Here is a 26,204-nt window from a genome sequence, read left to right as displayed (position 1 = left end):
TAAACCTTTCAAACTTAAATCTTTAACAATGTATTTCAGTTGAACATGAACTGAATGAGATCAGCTCTACTGTTGCTGTTAACCGATCTTAACTAACGTTCCGATCTTAATTAACTTTAAACTCCACACTCTTTGTATTACGTTTGTATTATGAATTCAAAGAACCAACTGTGAAACATTTTTACAATATTCTTGGTTTTGTTCTTTTTTTCTGAAGATGAAATCAAGATGCTGTATGTTTATTTATCAATTAGGGTTGGTTTCATCACACAGATGGCTATGTGAACAGCCAAGGATGAATGAAAATCTTCATACTTTCCACTAATCATTAAACATCAATTGCAGTGAATGGATTTTCCAGTCATGTAACAAATGCTGTATTATCTTTTTTTTATAATACCATATAGAGTGAAGTGTATAGTGACAAAATCCGATAATAAATGTTAAACTATAAACAAAAATCAAGTGGTTTTAACAAGTCAGCATATACTTCATACTGCTAATAAAATGACAGTTAAACGATGTTAAAATTATTCTTTTATCATTCAATAGCAAAAATTGTTGTCAACCAAAATTAACATTTTTTTTTTTAGTAAAAACATGTAATTCTCAGGACAAACCTCAAACATCTGATGAAATGAAATCTAACAATGATTGAAACCAGTCCACAAGCGCTACATGAACTTACTTTCTCTTACTTATCACAGTTAAGTGCCAGGACAGCAAGAAGTTTAAGGAAATGAGAGAGCAGATGTGTTTGTATAAAATGAATGTGCAGAAAGAAGAATCTTTCATTTACAGAATCTGAGGCAATTTACGGCATATATTCGATTTCATTTTTCAGAGGATTTTTATTAATCTGGGGAAGATGCTAATTTGTAAACCATATAATTAATTTTTTAATTCCCTTACGCTATTCTGAAAGTTCTGTTTTTTCTTTACCACATACGAACTGTTCCGGAGCATTTATCTATAATGGATTAACTCTGGACTAGAAGCATGATTTAGAATTTGTATTCTGTCCCCTGAAAGAACATCATATTATTGTTGAATATTAGGTTCTTGAGAGTAAACCCTTCCAAATCTTTTGTAAGGTATGAATATATTCCTGACTTGGGTGAGGAAGTTCTGGCACTTCTAGACGTGCACAACAGTCCTTCAGGGTAAAGTGCCATGCAGGATATATGCTAGACATACTTCATACACGGGGTATGTTATAAAAAAAAACAAAAAAAAACTATTTACCCAAACTTAATATACTATAATGTGTATATATAAAAACACTTACCTTTGAAGAACCACAGCAAAAAGCTAATACTAGTACTATTGGCAATGCTATGACAACTATGTATATTGCCCACAACCAAGGATGCTCATTTGTATATTTTAATAATGCAGTCAACAAACTATCCTGCAATTATTTTTTACAAAAAAACAAAAATTTAAATACACACTACACTTAAACAATTATAAATTTGACTACAATTACAATAAACAAAATAAAATAGCAGGAAAGAAGGAATTAAATCAAAGAAATTAGTGGAAATGTAAATAAATACGATATGGAGAATAATTAGACTAGGTGAGGATTTTATAATCACTAACCTACAAAATCTGTAGACAAACTAAATTTGAAACCCTAACACGTCCTAATCAGTTTATGGAAATTGCTTTCTTTAAGGTTACGTGCTACAAGTTTTCAGTTAAATTCAAGATTAGAAGTGAATTCCTATCAGAATGAGAAATTCTGTGTGGGTAGAACTTTATAGACAAACATCATCCACACATAAAATGGAAAATTTAATGTGATGTGGACATTAATATTTTAAACTATATTTCTAATATTCTTTTTTCTCTTTCTTTTTAACTATTTGCACTATATTATTTTTATTATATAAAAGTGATTTTTTAAATTTATTTTGGAATTAAAATAGGATGAATTCAGTAGCGTGTAGGTTAATCTGACCACTGAATTTTTTTTATTCATTTATACATGGCTATACTGCTTGACACCCATTTCTTCAAGTTGTCTGTGTAATGTGAGATCATTGTTCTTTGGTTATTTAGCAATTCTCTTCTTATGAACAGTTTTGTGAAAGGGTTTATCTCATTTTTTATTACAAAATCATATTTTTGTATTCTTTTGTTCTGTATGTCTTAAGGACATAACTCTAAGAAAGTGGTCAAAAATTGTTTCTCTTTCTGAGCATACTGTTATGACACAAAGACAAATAGCTTCCTAGAGTGGTGTTGGACTCGCAACAATGAATACTATTCTAAAACAATTAACAATTTAAAGAAATCAATTCCTTTTCACCTCAAAGGAAAGGCAATATGGCTGTAAAAAAGAAACATTAAGCAGACACAATATCAGTTAGTGAGAAAAAGTAAACTTGATTAAAAATTATTGCTGTGGACTTAGAGAATTAGCGGCCAGGGGAATACATTTACACATGAACTATTAGATGCTCACTACATGCATCAGTTGGAAAATTCGACGAGCAGCTTAAATAGCAAAAGAAAAAATAGCTTTAACAGCTATATATACAAATATATGGCTATATATAAAGCTATTAAAATATATTTAATAGCAGCAATATACAAAAGAAGGCTCTTGTGGGCCAAAGCACATGCTAACTGGACCAAAGAAGACTGGAAAATGTTTTCAGATGAATTACATTTTTATGTTCAACAATAAAGGGTTCCATACATTAGAAAAGCAGCAGATGAAAATATATCACTGCCTCATATCCAACAATCAGTTAAACATCTCCAGAAAAAATGTTTTGGGGTTCTTTCACATTTTCAGGTCCTTTTCATTAGTTACAGTAGATGGTATGTTGAAAAGCGATGGATGGAAAGATTCTGAAGGAAAGGATTGTGACAACTTCACAAATTCCTACAATATTTGGCACCATATCATGCTGCCAAATACGAAAACTTTTTTGAAAAATGAAAAGGGCTCAGAGGTTAGGAATTCCCCAGACTTAAACCTAATTGAAAAATTTGGGCAACAATTAAAAAAGTACTCAAAAATGAATGTTCCAAAAATTGATCTCATTAAAGCAATAATATTGTTATGGTTTCATGTTGAAGAAAAAAACGCATAGTTCACAATTTGAATAGATGCCAAAACATGTACATGAAGTGATTAAAAATAAAGGAAGACATTAATTACTAGATATTCACAAGTTGTACAGGTATAGTTTTTTCTAAATAAAGTTACTAACATCTGTGTTTAGATTAATTCACACGCTACTGTTTGTAATGAACATATAACTCAACTTTTGAAGAAAGATGCTTGTAACATCTTTGGAGGTTAATAAAATTTAAAATTAACTTAAACAGGAAAACTGCATATCAGTGAAACTTAACAGTGATTACATTATTAAACAGATAAATAAAAAGGAGATGAACATTCCAAGATTGTAAAGCAAAAGGCATATAAGAGAAAAGTATTTTGGAGAAATGGTGTGAAAATTAAGTTCCTGAATCAAATCTCCAAGAAAACACTTCCTTTAAAATCCACTCATTACAGTCTCATGAATCAATGAGACGCCTCGCCATTTTTAATTTAGAAAAAAAAATGGTGCTAAATCTAGCTAGTCAAATGGCTAAGATATCATGGTATTCCTTTTTTAGCAAAAAATGAGGAACATTATTAATAATGTGCTGATGCAATGTCATTCAAAAGTAACAAGGATCCATGTTCCACAATGCATGCCTAAAATTATGAATTTAATCAATCACATCATTTTTTTTAATAAAATTTTCTGTTTACAATTTGGCAAATTAATGATAACTGATACCTTCGGAATAAAAATAAACTATCAATACAGTCTTCACTCATACTTTCTGTTTCACATTTGACATTTCGTTGTCAGATTGCATTTTGTTGTCTGATGTTTTTGTTATTGCTATAAGAAAACATGAAGGCATACTTCTTTTTCTATGTTTGAGTAAATGCTTAAGTACTGCCTCTCTAATAATACCTATTACTTCTTTTGACATATAATCACTGAAAGTTTGAGCTTCGATTAAAGTTATAAATCAGTTCAACTGATTTTTGTATTTAGGAAGTCAGAGGAAGACATCATCCATTCATCCTTCTTTACAGTATTGCTTTTCTTTGACATAATTATGTCACTCAAATGCAATTGTTCTCGATTTACTTTTCCTCGTACGAAATTATAAATATTTTAAATGTTTTTAGAGTTTCCCTCATTTTGTACAAAAATCTAACATAAACAAAAACAAACCTATAGGCAATAAGTAACTGTACTGGTAAAATACTATCCTGAATTTTTCAGGATAGTACCTATCCTGAAAAATTCAACCCCAGAAAATGGTAACATGAAGGTATTGAAAGGTGATAGGAAATGATAAGGAGAATAGAGTAGGAATCTCTTTAGTACTGAGATTCCAAACAAAGCTTAAAAATTTTTAACTTAAAAATCTTGATTAATTACAAAATACAAAAGACTTTTACAAAAAAACTACTCTGAAATAATTTTAAGAATACCATTTAGCTCTTAATAACTTACTTAATTACCAAATACATAATTTTTATTTATTTTACTTTTTTTTACAGGAACAATTTCTTTACTACTTTATTATATAAACACGTTAGGTAGGATGACAAAGTTTAAATACATACATTATACATGTGTCAACATGTATAAACTACATACTGCATAAAACAGGAGATATATTCACTCAAAAGAATATTGAAAATCTGACCTTCTTAAGCCTCCAATATAAATAGTATATATATAATATGAACGGTATTGAACAATAAGCAAAATAAATTGACCACCATCCAGGCATGTAATTCAATGTCTTCATTACTTTACCCCATAATGTTTCCTAAGTTACAAAATAGTTTTAATCAACATAATTTTTTTTATACACAAAAAAACATGAGAGGTGCAATTTAACACAGAAAAGTATAACATCATACAAAAAAAAAAAACAAATCTTTCTCCAAGTAAGTAAAGACAATAAAAACTAATTATTTTTCTTGAAAATAATCGAACATGACTTTATTAAAATGTTGGAAATGTGATTTATATGTAACAGGTTGTTTCTTATTCACAAGCAAGAGAAGGTAACCTTACACATCATTTTAGATTTTCATCACCCTTCTAGATGATACAATATGAAAAGAAAATGATCTGTAGTCTGGACTACTTTGCAGTTCTTGTGACTTTTCTCAACTGCAAACAATTTAAATATCAATAAACAGCTATACAATTACTATAACTGACATAATTTAAATTTTTTATAGCCCCAAGCAAATCCTGCATAATAGAAATTACATTTTATCAGTGAACAGTCAATTTTATATCACTATTTATATCAAAGGATAAATGTTAATTAAAAGGTTCACAGTGTCATTCATTTTTGCACGTAAAAAAGGAATATCTGCAACTGACTGTGCATAATTTATGGTAATAATGTAATGATTTATGAATCTGTGAAAGAACAGTGCAGGATTGATATGAACAATGATGACAATGTTTGTCCCTAACTTCACAACAAACTGAACTGAAACTTATTTTAAGAGAAATATTTAATAGTTTTGCTGTTTAGTATATACTTGTTATTATTCAAACTTTGAATGTTCTCTTTTCTGCAACTTGACCTTTTTTATGGCATTCATATTTTCAATAATTGCGTACATTCCACACATCTTTCTTTCTTAATGACTGCAACTGTGTCAATTTCTGCTGGAATCCAAACTGACATAGGAATTCCATGAAATAAGCTGATGCAACTGCTTAATAAGCTTGAGCTCAGCCAATTTTTCATATTCATCCTGATCGCCTGTGCTTTGTCAAATATTGGCTGAAGGCAAATCGACAGAGTGGTAGTGGAAAACTGGTTTAAACTAGCATATAGAAGTGACATTATATTTTAGGTGATATCTTTAAAATTGGAAAAAGCTTTTAAAATACTTTTAAATTAATCTCAATAGACATTAATATGAACTTTTCTTATTTTATACTCTTTTTCATTTTTGTACAGAGCTTCAGTCATATCCTTCTTATACATTAAGTATATACCTCTATCATTATATATTAGGATTTACACACATTCTTATTTATTTATTTTTTGGACTAAGAGCTATACAATTTTAAGAAATGAGTTTTCATGTTACTTCAGCTTTCAAAAATTTTGTTTATAGTGTGCATCCATTGACAAATTCTTCTATATTATTAACTTGCAGTTTACACAGTAATTGCTTGAATCTATTTGTTTCAGTTCAATTATACTTTTAAATTCTGTGCTTTTTATTACATTTTCTAACTTTTATTAAAGTTAAATGTTATTAAACATCAAAATTTTATTAAAGGTTTTCATTGCCTGAAACAGTTTGGAATTAAATTTCTTGTTTCTCACGCAATAATAATTTACCACTGGTTACTAGAAATAATTACAAAATAAAAAAGACTACAATAACATGTATGACAGGCAATAATAAGACTGCAATCACAACAAATGTTGCTATTACACAGTTTCTTCATGCAAACCATTTGTATACAAACTATTGTAAACTGCTGCTGCTGATTTCTGAACATTGAATAACTCATAAGTAATTTATTAGTCTATCTTCAAAGTTCTTGTTTTTCTTTTTAAAGAAAAGGAAAATTCAACACTGACACTGAGAAATTTTGAAAAATATACCTAAATTGTTTATTATTAAAAATCACATAAGAAATAATAACACAAATGATATTTTAACAGTGACTTTTAGTGAGACTGTGGAAAAAGGTTGTTATGAAACCAATACGGATATAAAACCAACTAATATCAGTTTTATCATATTACTGTAACACTGCCAACATTTTTTTTTTTTATTTCTTTAGCTACCACGTAAGTATGAGATATTATACTATATTAGCTACCTTTACTCGTAATTATAAAGTATGTGCCCAGTAGCTGAACTGAACCGAACCGAGGAAGAAATTTTGTAAAATCAGATAAGTGAAATCTACGTGGAATATTACTAAAATGAAAAAGCAGTAAGGAGAAATTTATAAATGGAAATGTATGCTGTAAAGATTACCTAATCTGAGATAAGAGTTTAGGACCTAACTGAACACAGTCTGTGCAATTCATATAGTAATAGGAATTTCTACAAGCGATACACACTTCTCTTTCTCACGTTGAACTACTTCATGTATTAAATAAAAATTATTTAACACTTTTAAAAATGGTATGCTTATTTCACAGAATTCTTAAATATGGAGATATTTAAAAAAATCATATTTCTGATCTATTAGTTAAAAGAAAATAGAATCAATATAATTTCAGCAAATATTTCTTTCTAAGTGATTTTACAGTAATATACTTCAAAGCGATATATATATATATATATATACACACACACACACACACACACATATATTTACACAGCCATCTGGAATGTGTAAAATTCACATAAGAGGGTGCTGTCTAACCAAAAATATAATCAAATTAGGCAGAAAGCAAAAAGAATGAATTTAATTTTTTTATAATTTATTACATCAAGATTAAATAATTCAGTATTCATAACATTAAGAGGTGGCGCACTTATGCTATTATAAATTATATGTATATATATATCATTTATTCTGAATAGATAATAAATTTATCTTTTAATCACTCTCTAGAAACCAGCTCCTTCAAGTGAGGCTATTCATTCTCTGTTTAGTGTTGATATACAGAGTGGCTGGGAAATCATCATATCTTCAAAGTTAAAAATATGAGTTAAAAATATGTGCTTTTCAATATGTTGTATTTTCATTGTGGCCAGATGGCAACAGTTTTTTACATCACACACTCTGAGTAAAAGGCAGTTGTGCTAAAATGGCTGACACGAGTAATTACAGCGTTGAGAAGCAGTTAGTGACAAATGTATGGGTTCATGAACAACACACGAACCACACAATGAAGCTAATTAGTGATATGTTTCAGCAATGCTTTAATAAGTCGCCACCATGAAAAGCAACAATGTTGGCTAGGGAAAAACATGCATTTGAATTAGGCAGTGTTAACGATAGGCCACAGAATGGACGAAAGTAAACTCTATTAGAAACATGTGCTGCTATTGCAGTTTCCACCAATGAAATTAAGTCGTAAATCATCGGCTGAACTCGTATACCATGGGGATGGGATGATTAATGCAAGACCATACGAAAAAGGACTTGAAAGTTAGGCCATTTTGTCTGATGTTCATCAATGAACTGTCAGATACAGATATGTAATGTTGCGCTGTACTGAGCCAGGCTTTATTAGAAAAATTTTCCTGTGGAATGGTGCTTTTTATTGACAAATGTGCAATATATCTCAGTTCGCGTGCCAGAAATGTGTTATTTCAGACTGCCGCATAATAAGGATTTTCTTTTGCAGCAGTCTCAAAGAAATCAACTGTATGTCATGATACGGACTGGAGCGACAGGCCATTTAATTTTGGTCCTTAAATTTTTGAAGGGCTAGTGATGCACAAATTTATTTAGACATGTTGGAGGCATGGTTAACACCCCAACTTCAAGAGAAGTATCTCATGAAACGAGCACAGTTGCAGCAGGATGGAGCATCTGCACATTTTTCTATATCAGTCTGCATGTTCCTGAATGAAAAATTTCCAGGATGTTGGATTGGCCACAGTAGCCCAGCATTACTGGCTCCATTATCATGGCCACCACGAAGTCCTGAACTCACCACACCAGACAATTCATTATTGAGAATTATCAAGGTACACGTATCTGCACATCACTAAACTACAAATGAAGAATTGAGTGATGCTTTGAGGGACGCCTTCTCCAATCTAACACCAGAAATGCTCTGTCACATCTCGCAGAGGACATAGCAACTTATAGAATTGTGTGTGCAACATGAGGGTGAACACATAAACCATTAAAATTAATACTAATTATCAAGTGAGTAAATATAATAATTCATTACTACATTGCATTTTTTTTATTTATAACTCATTACAAATTTTTAGTTCAAACTTTAGGACACAGTGACTTCCCAGCCTCCTGTATGAGATATCACAAGTCTACAGGTAACAGAAAGCAACCTGTTTTTGATATCTGGCTCTATCAGAAAACTCATTCATAAAAGGAAAAACAAATTATAAATTTATTCATGGAAAGAATTTACTGAACACTGTCAGAAAATGTTAATTTTTATTCGGATAATTTAAATAGCACACTCAAATTATAAAGAGCTACTTACTGCAACTTTTTCCATTTTCTTCTTCTTAACATCGAATGTTTGTGCAGCCCAGGCATCGGCCAAAGCCGGATCATCAGTTATTAGGATATTATCAAACATTATTTGATTTGACATTGACCAAAGTTCTAAACCAACCGCCACCTTTAAAAAATAAGTTCTCAGGATTGTAAAATATTCATTACATGAATTAACATTTATACTACTTTAAGCGAGTGACAAAACATATCATAAATCATAAATTAAAACCTGATAATTACTTAGAAAAAAAAAATTTTTTTAAATTATAAGGAGGTAAATTGTGTATTTATAATAAACAGGATTCATGAAAATAACAATAAAACTAAAATACTAATCTGAAATTCCTATTATACATTATTCTCTTGCCAATCGTATCAATATTCACATAATTATTTCTAAATACCATTCTGTAATTGTTTGAAAACAGCAGTTAACTGCTTAATTATTGTTTATGTTTTAATAACACCATGAATTGGATAGCTTGTATGAGAAAAAACCTGAGTAATTTTTTCCTAGCTTCCTTCACTTAAATCATTATTCAAGAAAAACACCTTGTACCAGCAAAAGCTATAAATGAGGTATTCTTACAGCATATGGAATTGTGCCAGTTTATGTTAATACACTAAAAACAGTTGGATGAAATTATATTCAAGAGCTATTCCTACTTTGACAAAGAATTCCAGAAGAAAATTTTTTAATCTGATGATCTGCTGATCTAAATGTAGCTCTTGAAATTATTACATTAATAAATACAGAGAGAAGAAAGGAATTGATACAGTTTATATTCATTGTATCGCTGCATATTGTAAGAACTGGAGATAAAGCCAGAAGTCTCTGACCTTAAATATTTAATTGCTTACTTAGTGAATAATACTATAACTTCACTCGAATCTTCATTATATTTTTTTAATTACGCATTATGTATCTGTTACATTTTTTTATACATTTGAAATATACTTCTGTTAATAAAATAATTTATAAAAAATAAAAACAATACTAAAAAGTTACAAACTATTATATTTTTAATTATTAACCTAAGTTATTAAAAAACAACAACAATTTATAACAAATAACTATTTTGAAGTTTATGCCAGCCAACACACAAGTCACGTAAATTAATACCTCAACCGACCCCGCTAGGCGACTAAATGGGATTCCCGTACGTAAAATGGTATCTCAAGAGCATATAAACGAGAGCATGGATCTCACGACCTAATCTGAGTTTGCTAAGGGGTGTTGTGTGTGTGTATATGTATATGTATATATATATACACACTTTGTGATAATATATTTCCTAACTATCTATAAAGTATTCCTTTATCATATTTTTGTTATGTCGCATTTTATTCTTATATTATATTTTTGTACATCTCATTTTATTGTAGTAAAACTTCAATTACCAATATTGCATTGTTTGAAGAATAGGATTTGTATTATATAATCATAGGTTTTTTTTAAAATTGAGTTATCTGGCACAGACTTCAAATTTATTGTAAATACTTTTACTTTAGTTAATAAATAAAAACAATTATTTGTTGAAGTCACTTTTTATTTTTTAGAAATTCTTTATTTTCACAATTTTTAGTGGTATCTAGTACCTATATATTATATATTTAATAAATATACTATATGCTGCTCAAATGAGATAGTGACATTTAAAGGAAAGTTGCCAAGAAAGGAATGATCGAAAGGAAAACTGAGAAAGAAATGCCATGAATATTTCTGTAGACTTCTCAACAATGAGAACGTAAACTCTCACAAATGAGAATGTACAGCAGTAGATTCTTACACAATGAAAGGTGAGAATTGTGCTGATCGTGTCAGTTTAATACACAAATGAAATGCAAGAGCAACATTCTCACCATCTTGGCTTGATGTATGAGGAAAGACCGTTACCGGAAGCTGAATTCATAAAATTTGATGATGAGAATATCAGTCTTAGAATCAAAGATTTTGATGGTTGTGTAGACATTTCACCAATTTGTACATTCCAAGACAAAGGTATACAGAGATGTTGAGTGCAGAATGTTTTAATATTAAGCCATGCGGTAACTTCACTCACTACAACTTTTTGACAGGGCAGTAACAGACCTCAGCATGAAAAAGTTGGCCTAGGGGCAGATTTATGTCGCTCTTAGTAGAGTTAAAACTTTAGAGGGCATCATCGTAGTGACTAATTTGGATCCAAATAAGTTATTAAATAACCACACGATAAGAAAGTTGTGACAGAAATTATGAGAGGTTGCATAATCTAAATAATAAAGACACTGTTTTTCTTCAAAATAAAGTTGTAATATATTCTTTGAAATCAAACACCTACAGAAATATAATTATTAATGATGGCTTAGTTCACTACATTGTATACTCGTCAATATGAAGAAAACATAAATTATACAGAAATTCTTTGTTCTTCATCGAAATAAAAATTGAACTTTGATGTATCTACTAGAAAAAAGGAATATAACAATAATATGCCTACAACAACATATAGTCCACTATGTAATTCACGCACATTTCTCTTTATATCTTTGGATCTCATTTTCCAAGAATATACAGATATTTTAATTTTACATATTCCAAAGTACGTATAATACATTTTAATTTTGTTGTAGAAAAATAATTATGTAATTTAAACAATTTAACAACCATAATATTTGAATTATTTATATTTTATATATGACACATGTGTCATTAAAATCACAAAAATAATTTAATATAACTGAGCAGCTGTAGTACATAGTAAGAAAATCCACTGGCCTAAAAAATCAGAATTTATCATTACTCTTTACAGAAGTAGGATATACATATTGATTGGATTAGATTTTACCACGAATAAGGAAGCTTGAATTTAGCCAGTTCTAATTTCAGCAGCTAATTCAGCTTCTTTGGATCCCTGTGGAGAAAAAGGGTTCCTTGGATAACGACACAGAAAAATCATCTCGGTCTCAAGTGAACCTAGGTATTGGCTGTACTCTATGAGAGTCATCCAAGTAAGAAGGAATAAAGGGTAAGATCACGGAAAGGAATACCTGATGAGGCTAAGGAACTGTCTTTAATTTATACAGTTTGTACTATCTTGCTAGGACTAACAATATATAAATTAACTTCTATAATAATTATCTGCCATTACACAATCATGTTTAAATTTTCTTTTTAGTTAACTTACAATCGATGTCATTCTAAAAGGATCTCTATCTTCAAAGTAATCTGGATTTGGTATCCTTCGTGGTGCCCACTTTCCTTGATAATTAGGATTGTCTACGAGCGGTGGTCTCCATTTTCCTTTATATTCTGGATTTAAAATTTCTGGTGGCGTCCATGCTCCACAACCAGGAGCTTCTTCACAGGCAGGATTTGATATTAACGGTGCTTCCCACTCACCGTCAATATCTTCGTCCCTATTAGAAAAAAAAAGAAAAATATTATCCTTCCTAAATATATTACGTTTAGTACATGTTAAAATGAAACAGCTACTTAGTATTCAAGTTGGTCATACTGCACTTGCAAATCATGATGAACAAGGCAGTAAGAATAAAACTGAAATACTCAAATGGATATTATATTAAGTTTTATTCAATAATGCATTTTATTCACTGATGTTCATTTCCTAAAAAAAGTTACAAGTTTGAAGTAATTTCATAACTGCATAATAAAACTAATTCAATTCATACAGTAAAATTATCAATCGACAAAATTTTTTACTAACCAATCTGCAGGTTTTTCAGCAGATGGATCAGGAACATTTTGTGGTTCATCATCCAACCAACCAACAGGTTTAATTGCTTCAGGATCGGGTATGTACTGTGGTGCATCTTCATCCCAATCGTCAGGCTTAGTTGCAGTGGCATCAGGTATACGTTCCCTATCATCCCAGTCGGCAGGCCTAACATCGCTTGGATCATCGATTTCCTCAGGTGGATTAACTGGTGGTGTAAAATCTTCTAATAAACTGCCTTCGTTTACAACCTGCAATTCAAGTTTTATAACAGTATGGTATGTACTTTATTTAATAACACCCACACGCACACTTTTAAGACTAAATATTTTTTCTTAAAACCTCCTGGTACCAGTTTGTATTTATAACTAAGAAATAAAGCTCAGTCAAAATTTCAATACAACTCTTTTCATGTTGTATTAATTTTTATCCCAATGATTTATCCATAGCATGTATATTACAGAAAACTGTTCCACATTGAAAGGAACGCTGCTTGAAATTTCAAAAAAGTTTTTTATGTAATAAGGCTACTCTTTCTTGAATCAATTTTTTTTTTGTAAAATACAGCCCCATTTGAAATACTTAATTTTTATTTAACTATACTGCCAAAATATTACACTTATTGACATGAAACAAAAATTAAATTAAAGCCTGTGTTATAAAGTACAAAAAACACATTACATCACATCACATTGCTAATACAATTAATAAAATTAAAGTAATGACAACTTTATTTATTAATTCTGCCACTTTATTATTAAACCTGTAAAACTATACAATTCTATTTTTTTCTGAAACCTAAATGATTAGTAAACAGAATCAGGATGTAAGTTACAGAATATATTTCTTTTAAGCAATTGAGGATGGCAGAAGCCATGGGGGGAAACAGATCGTGGTATGATACAGTGATAAGAGGAAATTAAAAGAAAATCTAATGTAATGATTAAAGCTGTTTTTTCCTGGGCGCACGAGGTGTTATTATCAGCATCCGGGCCACAAAATTACTATAGAAATTAACAATTAAAATTTACTTCCTTGCTGAAATTCAACATCATATGGGGCTCCAATATCACTCCACCTTTCCCTGCATACTTATGGGCTAGCAGTTTCTGGCACTGCTCTTCATTATTCACTTCAACAAGCAGAATTTGGTTAATAGACAAGCTATTATGACGCTCTTATTTATAAGGAAGGAGTAAATTTTCAAAAAAATTTACTTTCCTTGCTTACCTTTTACAGGAAAATTTCCCCTCTGTAACGTTTCTAATTTTCCTCACCACTAGCTAAATCTTTGTCTGACAAAGTTTGGTCAAAATCTCTTATAACTTCTGAGTTCGTTGGTTTTTTTACATGGACCAACAACCACTGAAGAAATATTTAATGGAAGAGACATATAGTTCCCATGAGTACTGGTGATATAACTGACCACTCCAGCACAGCAAACATGTAGTGGCACTAGGGCTCTATACAACTGGGTTCACCCTGGTGAACCCAATCTAACCATCGGCACGATAGGGTGGTTTATGTGTATAGTGTGTAAAACCATGGAAAAGAAATAGTTTTTAGAGAGGAATAAGAAAAGTGGAGTTTGTATGATGAACAACCAAACCAGGGATGTGTGGAAAACAAGAATGTATAAAGTACACACTTTATACATAAACACTTTTACTTTAAAGTAAAAACAAAGCTGCTTACATATTACTTACCCTCAATCCAACAGCCTCACACATATAGGAAGAGTTAAGGTTGTTCTTCTATACTTGATAGATATGCTTTAATAATCTCAATATTTATTAAAATAATCATCCAATAAAATCAAATTATTCAGTGAAATGTTCTCTTTATATGTATATCACAACAAAAAGATTTGGTCTGGTTCTCAGTCTACTGAGACAACAATCATCCTAAATTTTTTTAATGAAAACTGCAGCAGAGGCAAACATTTCAACTCTAATCTTGCTTCCTATAACATTTCATAAACTAAACATCACTTTCTATTGTAAAAGCCTGGGATGTGTGTAAAAAACGAACAAAATTATCACCAAGAAAGAAGGATTGGCTGATTCAAATTTTAAACAAAAGACAACAAATATTTGAAGTGACTTTTATTTATATAAACTTTACATTTACTTGCTATATCGTTACAACTAAACATACTATATAGAATTTAATTGTAAATATAAAAAAAAAATAAAAATAATCTGGAGTACATATAGACATACTTTAAAAACTGATACAAAGAAATTTTACTCACCTTATGGTCAACATAAACATGGAACGTATTATCAGGTCTGACAATTAACGTGTACAAGTGTGGCCTTTTGTCAGTGAAAGGCTCTTCTATTCTTTCCTTAGGTTTCTTACAATGTTTCTCTGAGATCGTACCATTTATTGGATTTTTATGACGGAAAATGAAATGTAACTGTAAAAAAAAAAAATATATATATATATATAACATGAACACAAAAACCAAGATCATGTAACAATTCAACGTTCAGCAACAAGTTATTAGTTAATTTTCAATAGTGTTGGATTTTTACACAAATCACTCTACTCCATATGTGAAAAAGTTTATAAAGTTTAAAGTTATATAAAACTGGCAGAATACAAATCATCTTTAAAATATGATGAATTAAACTTTCAGGAATTTTAAAAACAAAGTTACAATTTTGTTATTACTTGTGCAAGTAGTATTATGTAATTTATCTTTAGAAATTAAGTCAAGTGAAACAGATTTTAAAGCAGTGTTCTAATCAAAGAACAGCAATTTCATAATTTTAAATCAATGCTTCATATTGATGAAACTCATTTTCATTTTCAGCTGAACATAATCAAAATAATTTTTTTCTAAAAGATCTGAGGTAAATGAAAAATCTAGTTATATAATGCCAGAACATCAAATAACTGTTCTACTAGGTTATCTCTAAAATTAGGATTGGTCCAATTTTAAAATTAAGTTATCGAAAATGTTTACAAAACAATGTTAAAAATATTGTCTAATAAAAATATCCTCTCTAAATAAAATGTGTTTTTCTCTAAAACAGCAAAAATTATTTCAGAACAAAATTAAACATGCATGATAATTTAAAAATGGATATATTCATTTAAGAAGAAAATATATATGTAAAACTAGCATGTAAGAGACATATATTTAAATGTCAATTTTGAACTGAGAAATATGAACAAAGTTTATTATTTATTACTTATGATAAAAACTACATTTATTTACTACCTTTATATACAGGTTCCTTCAACATAAACACATCTTTCTTCTAAGTGTTTCATTAGTTCTTCATTCCTTTTTCAAGAAATTCTGCTGCCATTGACTAAAACAAGCAGCAGTAATGTCATTTTTATCATCAAACCTTTGTATGAAAGCCGCTGTTTAAGGTGAAGAAAAAGAAAATACTCCCTAGAAGCTAATGAGCTATAGGGTGAACGATTGACGATTTCCCAGGAATTTTTCCCATCACCTCACTGATTTTCCACGTGTGATTGAGCATCATCATGCAAAAATAAAATCCTGCAGAATAGTATTCCATGATGTTTGCTTATCACAGCCCTTCTAAGATTTTTTAACATTTCAGAATAGGTATCGGCACATCCACAATAGTTCTAAGATTACTAATTCAACATGCAAGACAACCTCCTTTCTTTTTTTTAACGAAAAACAGTAGCCATAAACTTCTTTAATGAACGTTCTTATGAATGCTGTCATAGCTTTGTTTCAAATGAATGTTGCCATTTTGTCTCTACATTCAATTAAAAAATCCAAATTTCATCTCTAGTAACAATGTGATCAGACAATTTGTCACCATTTTCATAATAACATAAAAATTCAGGCACAGCAGCAAGACTTTTCCTTGTGTGCATCTCTTAATATCATCAGCACCCATCCTACACACAATTTTTCATTATCATGAAACATCAAAAACAACTAGATAGTGATTTTTGTCATAAAAAATTTGATTATTCCTCTTAATTCACACTCTGTGAGATCATAAATTTTATCGTTCATTATAAATGGATGAATGTAAACAATAACAAAATGCCTAAAGTTGCTAACAGCTGACATTATTGACTGAAATAATAGCTATGCAAGCATTATCTGTTTATATTGCATAAACAGGTGACAAATTCTAAACACATAATATACACACACATATATATTGAATACAAGATTAGAGAATACAAAAACTTTGTTAAAACTAAATGCCTATAAAAACAAGTAAATGCATGCATTTTATGAATATTATTATTTTTCCCCAGGCATCAGTTTTCATCATCTTCCATGGATTATAACTTTTTAAACCTTAAATATATTACAATATACAGTGTCAATAAATAAATATATATATACGAACACTTTCCTGCATTCCACATATATTTTAATAACTTGTCTTACTATATGCTACTCTCTATTGTTGCTTATATCGATTAAAATTAACAATTTTAATAATAGTATTTTATGTTTTTTCTTTTAAATTATTCTGTTTTAATGACAGCAGTTTGTTTTAAAAACGTTTTTAGTTATTCATATCAGGAGAAACTAATGTTCTTAAAAGTTTTGCTTAAATGGTTATGACCAGTTAAGCAGGGTTGCACAGCTGTCATTTAAGTCTATTGAACTTCACACCTACCATTAAAAATGCTGAAATTTCCAATCTCTCTGCAACCCCCTCTGTAATGATAGTGGTGGTAGGTAACTAGAAATAAAAATCTGATGTCTTATGTTAAAAAAATTAAATTGTGTTACTAGTTGAGTTATTAAAATAAATCGAAATTGGTAAAAAGGATAGTATGGCTGAAATACAATTTGAACATAAATACATATTTTTTCCTGTTTAGCCGCTAGGAATCACAGTCAGGTATTATTTCAGAGGATGAATTTGGATGATATGTATGAGTGTTAAGTGAAGTGTAGTCTTGTACCACCTCAGGTCAACCATTTCTGAGATGTGTGTTAATTGAAATCCAACACCGGTATTCACGATCTAGTATTCAAATCTATATAAAAGTAACTGCCTTTACTAGGATTTCAACATTGAAACTCTTGACTTTGAAATCAGCAGATTTGCGTAGACGTGTTCACAACTAGACCAAACTGGTTGTTCATAAATACATACCTATAATTACATAAGTTAAGAAACTAACTGAAATTTTGAATATGAACTAGAAAAAAATTAAATTAAGAAATTTGCTTACCTTATAATCACTACCACATTTATCAGGCCCAAACATAATAGAATAAGGTGTTTTGTCATGAAACTGCCTTAAATCATTACTGGCCTTCTCTTGAGATAACAATTTCAAATAAGCACCACCACACTCTTGACCGGATTGCATATTTACTTCATACTGCACAACGAAAGGCTTTTCATCAAAAACAAATGGCCTATCTAATTTAGCAGCTATTGCAGAATGTTTCGCTTTAGATTTTAAAACTAGACCCAAGTCACCTTTCAATGGATCAATTTCAGACGCTTCGATATCCCAAACACCTGAAAAGAATTACAACAAAAATTAAATTAAACAAAAAACACTGTTTTACAGGGTACAGGTAAAATTCTTGTCACTGATGAATATTAATGATTTAAACAGTAGAAACAAATACAAAATAATAAAAACCACAAAAAATAATTTGAGAATTGAGTTAAGTCAGTAAACTGTAACTTTTAAAATTAACTACCAGATACCATAAACCTGATTGTGAAACTCTCTAAAAATATCATCTTAGAAAACAGATAGCTATAAAATATAAAATAACAGTTCATTATTAATATGTTCATTTCTGGATATCAATGAAAACACTGTGAAAGGAATTAATAGCCTTCTGATTAAGCAGTTCAGTCCTCATTTATTACTCTAGGTTTTTACTGTAATAATGAATTAGACAAAATGTATAAAAAAAAGATTATCTGAGTTTAAAAGCTACTTATGTCTCATAATTGATGTTTCCAGTAATGAAAACAATAATGGCCTGTAAACTTGGTCGCTGGCATATTGTACAGAAAATTACAATTTTGGGAAGTTCCTTTCCATTGTATAAATTCATAGGGATTTTCTGACCTTCAGATATGGACAAATATGCATGTTACCTTTTCCACTAATATAAAATGTTGACTCATCACTTAATTAAATATGATCCATAAAATTGTCATCTTCATGCTGCAACGTTTTGATTGCTAATTGAGCGCACACAGCAAAGCCAGTAGCTTCAAAACCTACAATTGCTGTAAATTGTATGGACGCATAATAAGCATTTCCTTAAAACATTACATTCATCACGAGCCGCTAGATTCGTGCCTGACCTTCCTAACAGATTTTTTAGGACTACACAGGCAGTACTCCCTGACATATGCCTACACAGGCAGTACTCCCTGACATATGCCTACACAGGCAGTACTCCCTGACATATGCCTACACAGGCAGTACTCCCTGACATATGCCTACACAGGCAGTACTCCCTGACATATTCAACATTTTCTCCAGATATTCCTGGCACTTCTTTTGTACACTTCTCTTTACATAGTAATCAGATTTTTTTCAGATTATGCCATCTATGAAATGTACATTGAACTGTTAACTGCAAACTCACATTTAGAAAACTGTAAACCACACAAAGCTTTCCTGTTGAAAAGTCATCATCTTTGCTAGCAGCACAGTCAAGCAGAAAGATAGGGAACCCACTCAACGATCATGACAACTAAAACTGTACTTTTTGTTCTTTGATTCTATCAATAAATCAACACTGTACACCTACAAGAAATAACATAACAAATTAAAGCCCTGATTTTTTTTTTGTTGTACTCCCAGCACAGTGATCAGGTTTTTGTTCCAGCAGTTTTTTCTCTATTATTTTTCTAAAAAGTACATATTTTTAAAAGTTTTTTGTGCTATTTACTTTTTTTCAATTTTTCTACAATAAAATTAATAAAATGCAATTTTAATTTTCTGCACCGATTTCTTTCGAAATTTACTGTTAATTTAAAATATGTGGTAAAATTCCTTTTTTTATTGTTTTATTCTCTCTCTTTAGATTTTTTCCTATTTTCATAATCTGATGTTCCTGTTATATATATAAATTAGTATAGTTCTACTATAAGAATCTAGAATTTTGCACTGTGTATTGCTCCTTCTCCTCTAAAAAAAAAGCCAGTTATAAAGCTACAATTTTTAGTTGATCTACAGATACTGGTAGGTGAAATGTAGTTTTAAGTTTGTTATTATCAATACTTCATATTCTTTTATTTTCCAAAATAAAATAAATACTTCATTTTGCTTCTAGATATTCTAGATGATGAATTAATATTGTATTAATTATAATTATTATTTCTAATGCGAGACAAATTGTAAATTTTCATTTTCATTGTCGAGCTAATTCAGGCTCTTATTCAAAGTGTAAGCATTTAGACGATTAAAAAATATTACAAACATTTCAGATAATGGAATGGATTATATTTCTTAATGCAACTGGCTAATAGGGAACATTAGCACACTTTCTTTTTTCATTAATCAATCATTTTCTTATTTTTAGTAATTAAATTAAAAAGATAAAAATAAATTTCTGATTAAATTTATTAATTCTTTTAAAAGAGCTCACATAAGCTTTCCCACCATTTAGATAAAAATTAAATTCTGCTCCCACAAACAAAAATGATCTATTTGACCCTAAATTTATTGATTTAAAATTTCCTCAACTAATAAAGCAAAGAGAATTCTACAATGATTTATAAAATAAGTAGAATGTTTTTTATTATCCATTCTCCCTTCTTTGGAGGCTTTGCTCTCACTCTAGCTCCTATATCACTCTTCATATGCGTTTCAACTTTGTCAAATAAATTAAGCCCTAAACATTCAAATTAAATTTTTTTATTTGGAAGGAGAGAAGTTCTAATATTTTTACACTATAATTAACATTTTTATAAAACTTTTCACTATCCGAACCAGATGAAAAGTCTTGGATTAATTTTTTTTGTCTTTGAGTGGGAGAAATTTTACAAAAGTTTTTAACTACTAATAACAGTCTTCAAAGAACAATTAAACATTTAATTGCATTCATACACATGGGTCATCATACTGAATCTAACCTTTTTTAAATGTACAGAATTTTCCTGATTTTTAGACTCCATAGAAGAACCATGTCAAATTTGAATCAAAACCCTCAACTACTACATTGCTTTTCTTAATAGAGAAATCCATACTATTATAGCGAAGTAATATTTGAGGATATGCAAAATTTTTAAAGCGTTAGGTCTATTGATCCACAAAATTTTAATATTACTTAAAAATAAAAAAGAGTATATTTTTCTCTTTATTTTGGGCTTCATATATACTTTATACACCAACAAAAATAACCTAGATTATAAAACAAAAAATAATGAAATTTTTACCATCATATTTGGCGATATCATCTTCAATCCCTTCCTTTTTTGCTTCAGATTTCACCCATTTCTTTTTAAATGAAGCTGGATTATCAAAATGTTCAGCAATATAAATTGAACTGCTATGCGGTATGGTTGGCGTTACATAGATGATATCATCAACCATATCAACACCCACATCATCCTACGAACAGAAACAACACTCACAATCAAAAATTCTTTATAATTAAACCAAAATAAAAATCCTATAAATTATCTGATCAAAATAATAAAAAGAATGTACATCAATACATTCATGAATGTACATTTCATGGTACATCTTAAAAAACAAAGATTTATCTTTTTATGACTAGAAAATTATTTATATGTAAATTTAAGAATAAGCTATTCCAGGTCCTTTGATACTTTTGTACCGTAGTAGTGGCAGTATGCACCAATCTTAAAATTGCATCCCTTAACTTTTTTGTCTATTATAAATATTGCATAGTCTTGAAATAAAAAGACTTATTATTAGACTTATTACTCATGACTTAGTCATGAAATAAAATGTCGGATAAAATTTAATGTTCAGAAAACAAGCTCATTATAAACCAAAACACGATTGATGAGTAAACATTTTTTCCTCACAGTATACAGACCAAATGATTACGAATCTGAGATCAGTGACAAAATTCAGACAAAGATCTAACATGAAACAAAAATTTATGTTAGTGGTAATAGTAAATGATAGAAAACATGACTTACTGCATCTCTATGAAAAATTGTAAGGCACAATAGCCAAGACCAAGTGCTATTTTATTAAATAAGTAAACTGTCAATGAGAAATGAAATTTCAAAATTTCAACCTACAAATCAGGTTCTTGGGCCTTAAAAAAGAAAACCATAAATACATCATTTTTAGAATTCTCAGTAAATTAATCTAGAGAACCACACTTGATACAATTTATCATTTCTTAACTGTGATCATTGTAATAAATATAAAAAAAACAAAATACAAAGGGTGGCTGAAATATTAACTCGCAAATTAAAAGAGATAGTTGAATAAAATATATATGGCAAAAAGTACATTTTATACACTACAAAAACTTCATTCTACTACATAATCACTAATTACAGTTATACATTTCTCCCATTGGAAGATTGGATTAATTTCTCATTACATCAATGAAGAATGCTGCTGTCTTTCTTTGATCCACAACCTCACTGCACCTTTTGGTTTTCATCCGTGGTGAATGGATACCCTTAATTTCCTTCTTTAATTGTGAAAAAAGTGAAATCGCAAGGTGCCACAAATCTGAGTATGGAGGTATGGATAAGTTCAAATTAACATTTCATAAGAACCTCGGTGACTGCAAGCAATGTGTGTGGCCAAGTATAATCAATGGTGCAGAATTGTTGGGAACACATCACACACATTTCATATGGAGTTTTAACCACTTATACTTTTGCTGCTTTTTATTAGTTAAAGACCAGCTGACCGCTGTGAGGTTTATCCTCAATATTCACTTACCAGTTGATGCACAAAATTTTATTGGCTACCTACTTAAGAGCACTTTGATCAAAAGTCTAATCACCAGATACAATGATGTGTCACTAGCATTTAGTTTTCTACTGTTAAAAAACTGAATTACTCCACATTGTTTAGATGTGTTGACATAACAGGCAGAAAATCAGAGGGGGCATGGGTCAAAGAGTTTTTGAATGTTAGTAGTAGCGAAATGAAATAAGATGGTGTATGTGTTGACCTATGTAACATACTGTTTTCCTGTTACTCTCCAGTGTGCATTACATTTCAGCTACTCCGCCAGAAAGTGTCAAGGTTTTGAAAGCAGTTGTAATCAAGAATACCAAATTGAAAAAAGCTTTCTGTGAGGGAAAGATTTTAACGTGTTAAGAGATAATGTATTAGTTTTATTTTTGTTTAAATTAATTGCAGAGCAAAGTTTTAATTCAAAAATGTCTGTAAATTTATTTTTAACACAAATATTATTTATTTACTGAAAACCAATATTTTTACATGGTTTTAAATAATTAAATTTATTAATTAGAGTAACAGATTTTGTAAATTTCAATACAAAGGCTATCATACTCATCAGACAGACAACCGATATGCGATTTAAAACACAAAAAGGAAGTACGATGTTGTGAAAAAGTAATTTATTATGACCAAATGAATGTTATATACAAAAAAAGATGATATCATTACGAAGGAATTTTATCAATATTACTAAAACCAGCTTATGAAAATGTGCTATTTTTAATTACACATAACATTTCATTATAAATATAAAAAACTTCATACGCAGTACTCAACTATAAAAAAATGCCTTTTCAATTATCATCATTATCATTACTACATACTAAATATACTATTTGTCTCTTATTTTAAAATGTGTTTCTTGAATGGATATGAACAACTGTTTCAAGTAATTTATTTACAAACAACATTCAACAATTTTTTCAAACTTTGTAATTAAAAAAAAAATAAATAAATGAAAAGTTTTGTTATACAACAAAGACCTTGATCACATATTAAAATCATTTGTCGCTGATGTCATAAAAACAATAATAATGCTAAGACAATAAAGCACATATATGCAGTCTGAATCAATTTAAAGGAAAAATATCGAGAATACATCTTATGACAGGAGTTGTAAACAAAACATGTTGATTTTAAAATCCACACAGATAAGTGCATGTTTTTGAATTTCTGGCTGAACATTTTCAGGATAAGTCCCACTCGTCCAAGTTATCAGATTCAAAAATATGGAACAAATTAGTTCTGAATCAACAGAAAAAGAATGCTGTTGCAATCATTTAAATTTTTTAATTTACATAATACATTACACTAATCATACAGCGCTGCATAAATTCACAGTGGCAATATTATTACCATGAAATGATCAATAAAGAATTAATTGTTCAATATTATTGAAACTTATTCGTTTTGCTTTCAATAAATATAACCACCCGATAAAAAAAAAGGCAAAAATTTTTTAAATATCTTGTGAGGTTTCAAACTGAATCAATAGATCATACTATAACATACATATATGACCAAATAATGGTGCAAAATAAACAATTCAAGTAATTACAAAGTTTTTCCAAATATTTTGAATTTTCCTTGGAGAAAACACACTTAAAATCCATCTCTTTGCCCTCCAAGTGATAAAATTTGATTACTACCATATGACCAGACAAATGTGTCTTAATTTATTAAACTCTTTATTATCAATAACAATGCTTTTTTATCTATTGATTATTAAAATCAATAAATTCATTTAAGTAATAAATAAAATATTAGAAAGATAGTCTTTCATCAATTCATTCTAATTTTAAATGCATTTTTAAAGGAAGTAAATTATCAGTTCTTTTGTAGAAAAAACTACATTTATAAAATTACATAAGCAAAGACAGTAAAAATTTTAATAAAAAATAAGTTTATTGAAGATTTACCAGTACATTAATTGATTAGATTATAAATACTAAATATACATTTATTTATAAATTTTGTAAATGGGTTCTATACAAAAAATGAAAAAAAATATACACAATATAAAAATCATCAATAGAATTACTACAATGGTGAGTGAGCTAAGTATGGCAGGATGGGTATTCTCCATAAATCTATTATCACACTGTTTCCTAAGCTTACATTACAACCATCTATTTCCACAATTTGACTGATATTGATGGTCATCCTTGAATTTATGACTAGTGAATTAAATTTTATAGTGTACTCCTGATTTAAATAATTAGTTCTGAAATAATCTGTGCAGAGTACATCACAGTTTAAAACAAAGACATAATTCTCTTTACGGTAGAATTTAGTTGTTTGTATTTGTAATTATATAATGGAGAGAAGTTTAATATCAGTACGTCACAATATAATAAAATAGATTGCTATAAAAGCCATAAAAAATTAGAAGTTGAGTTTATGAAAATTTAATTGGTCAAAGTGGTGTTGGTCCAGGATCCTAAATCTGCGACTAGCATTTTAATAGAAGAATTACAAAATATTATTAAGTTCCAGCAGCATTCATGGCAATTATGATTTTGTGTAAAATCAAAGAAAATGTATAATACGAAAAAGAAACTAAACTATGAATTTTGAAAATTGAATATAAAAATTATGTATAGGTGTCGGACAAAGTGATAGAGGATTCCAAATAAAATACGAGATAGAACAGATACAGAGTTAACGGCAAATCCCAGTCATTTTAAATGCAAAACTGGGCAAAGTGAAAAAACGAGTTCAATATAAATTATAAACTAGATGATAAGAACATTTAAAAATTGTAGATGAAGTGGGAATAGCAAATAACATGAAAAAAAATATATATATATATACATATTGTCATGATATCAGAATAAAACCAACTGAAAAGATAGAATCACCCCTTAACTCTTGTTTGAAACTACCTACTTTGAATAAGAAAACAATTTTTGTGTAGCTAGTTGATTGCACTGAAATAAAAAGCATTATTGGTAATTTGAAAAATAAATGTGGTGGAATAGAAGGAAATTAATACCAAAACTCTACAAAAAACAATATCTCACTATATATATATATATATATATATATACACACACAATATATTTTATACAAATATAAAATAATAAATTATATATATAAAATTTATAACTATAAATTCTATAAATTTAAAGGCATATATGAAAGTTCTCACAGCATAATTAGAAACATGAATATTGTAGATGCCTAAAAAAAAAGTTTTTAATGGAGACAGTCTGCCAAATAATACAAAATATTGTCTAATAAAAAAAGTTGCTATCAAATATAAACTGAAAACTTGGGTTAAGCTGTATGTTCAATAAAAATAATTCTTATAAAATAAAATAAA

At 29.3% G+C, this 26,204-nt stretch overlaps 1 protein-coding gene across 2 annotated transcripts in view; it reads right to left on the bottom strand.

Annotated features, from left to right (window-relative positions):
* Positions 1 to 26,204, bottom strand: part of Cnx99A (Calnexin 99A) — a 60,395-nt gene that overhangs the window by 19,189 nt on the left and 15,002 nt on the right. For both annotated transcript variants that reach the window (XM_075378948.1, XM_075378949.1), the window contains exons 3-9: positions 21,352 to 21,526; positions 18,164 to 18,459; positions 15,213 to 15,380; positions 12,950 to 13,209; positions 12,410 to 12,641; positions 9,226 to 9,366; positions 1,289 to 1,411 (exon numbers count right to left, since the gene is read on the bottom strand). In XM_075378948.1, coding sequence (XP_075235063.1) covers positions 1,289 to 1,411; positions 9,226 to 9,366; positions 12,410 to 12,641; positions 12,950 to 13,209; positions 15,213 to 15,380; positions 18,164 to 18,459; positions 21,352 to 21,526 — 1,395 coding nt within the window. The remainder of the gene's footprint in view (positions 1 to 1,288; positions 1,412 to 9,225; positions 9,367 to 12,409; positions 12,642 to 12,949; positions 13,210 to 15,212; positions 15,381 to 18,163; positions 18,460 to 21,351; positions 21,527 to 26,204) is intronic.

Source organism: Lycorma delicatula, chromosome 11, assembly GCF_047948215.1.
Source record: "Lycorma delicatula isolate Av1 chromosome 11, ASM4794821v1, whole genome shotgun sequence".
NCBI lineage: Eukaryota > Metazoa > Arthropoda > Insecta > Hemiptera > Fulgoridae > Lycorma > Lycorma delicatula.
This window is presented reverse-complemented; position numbering and strand designations above follow the sequence as displayed.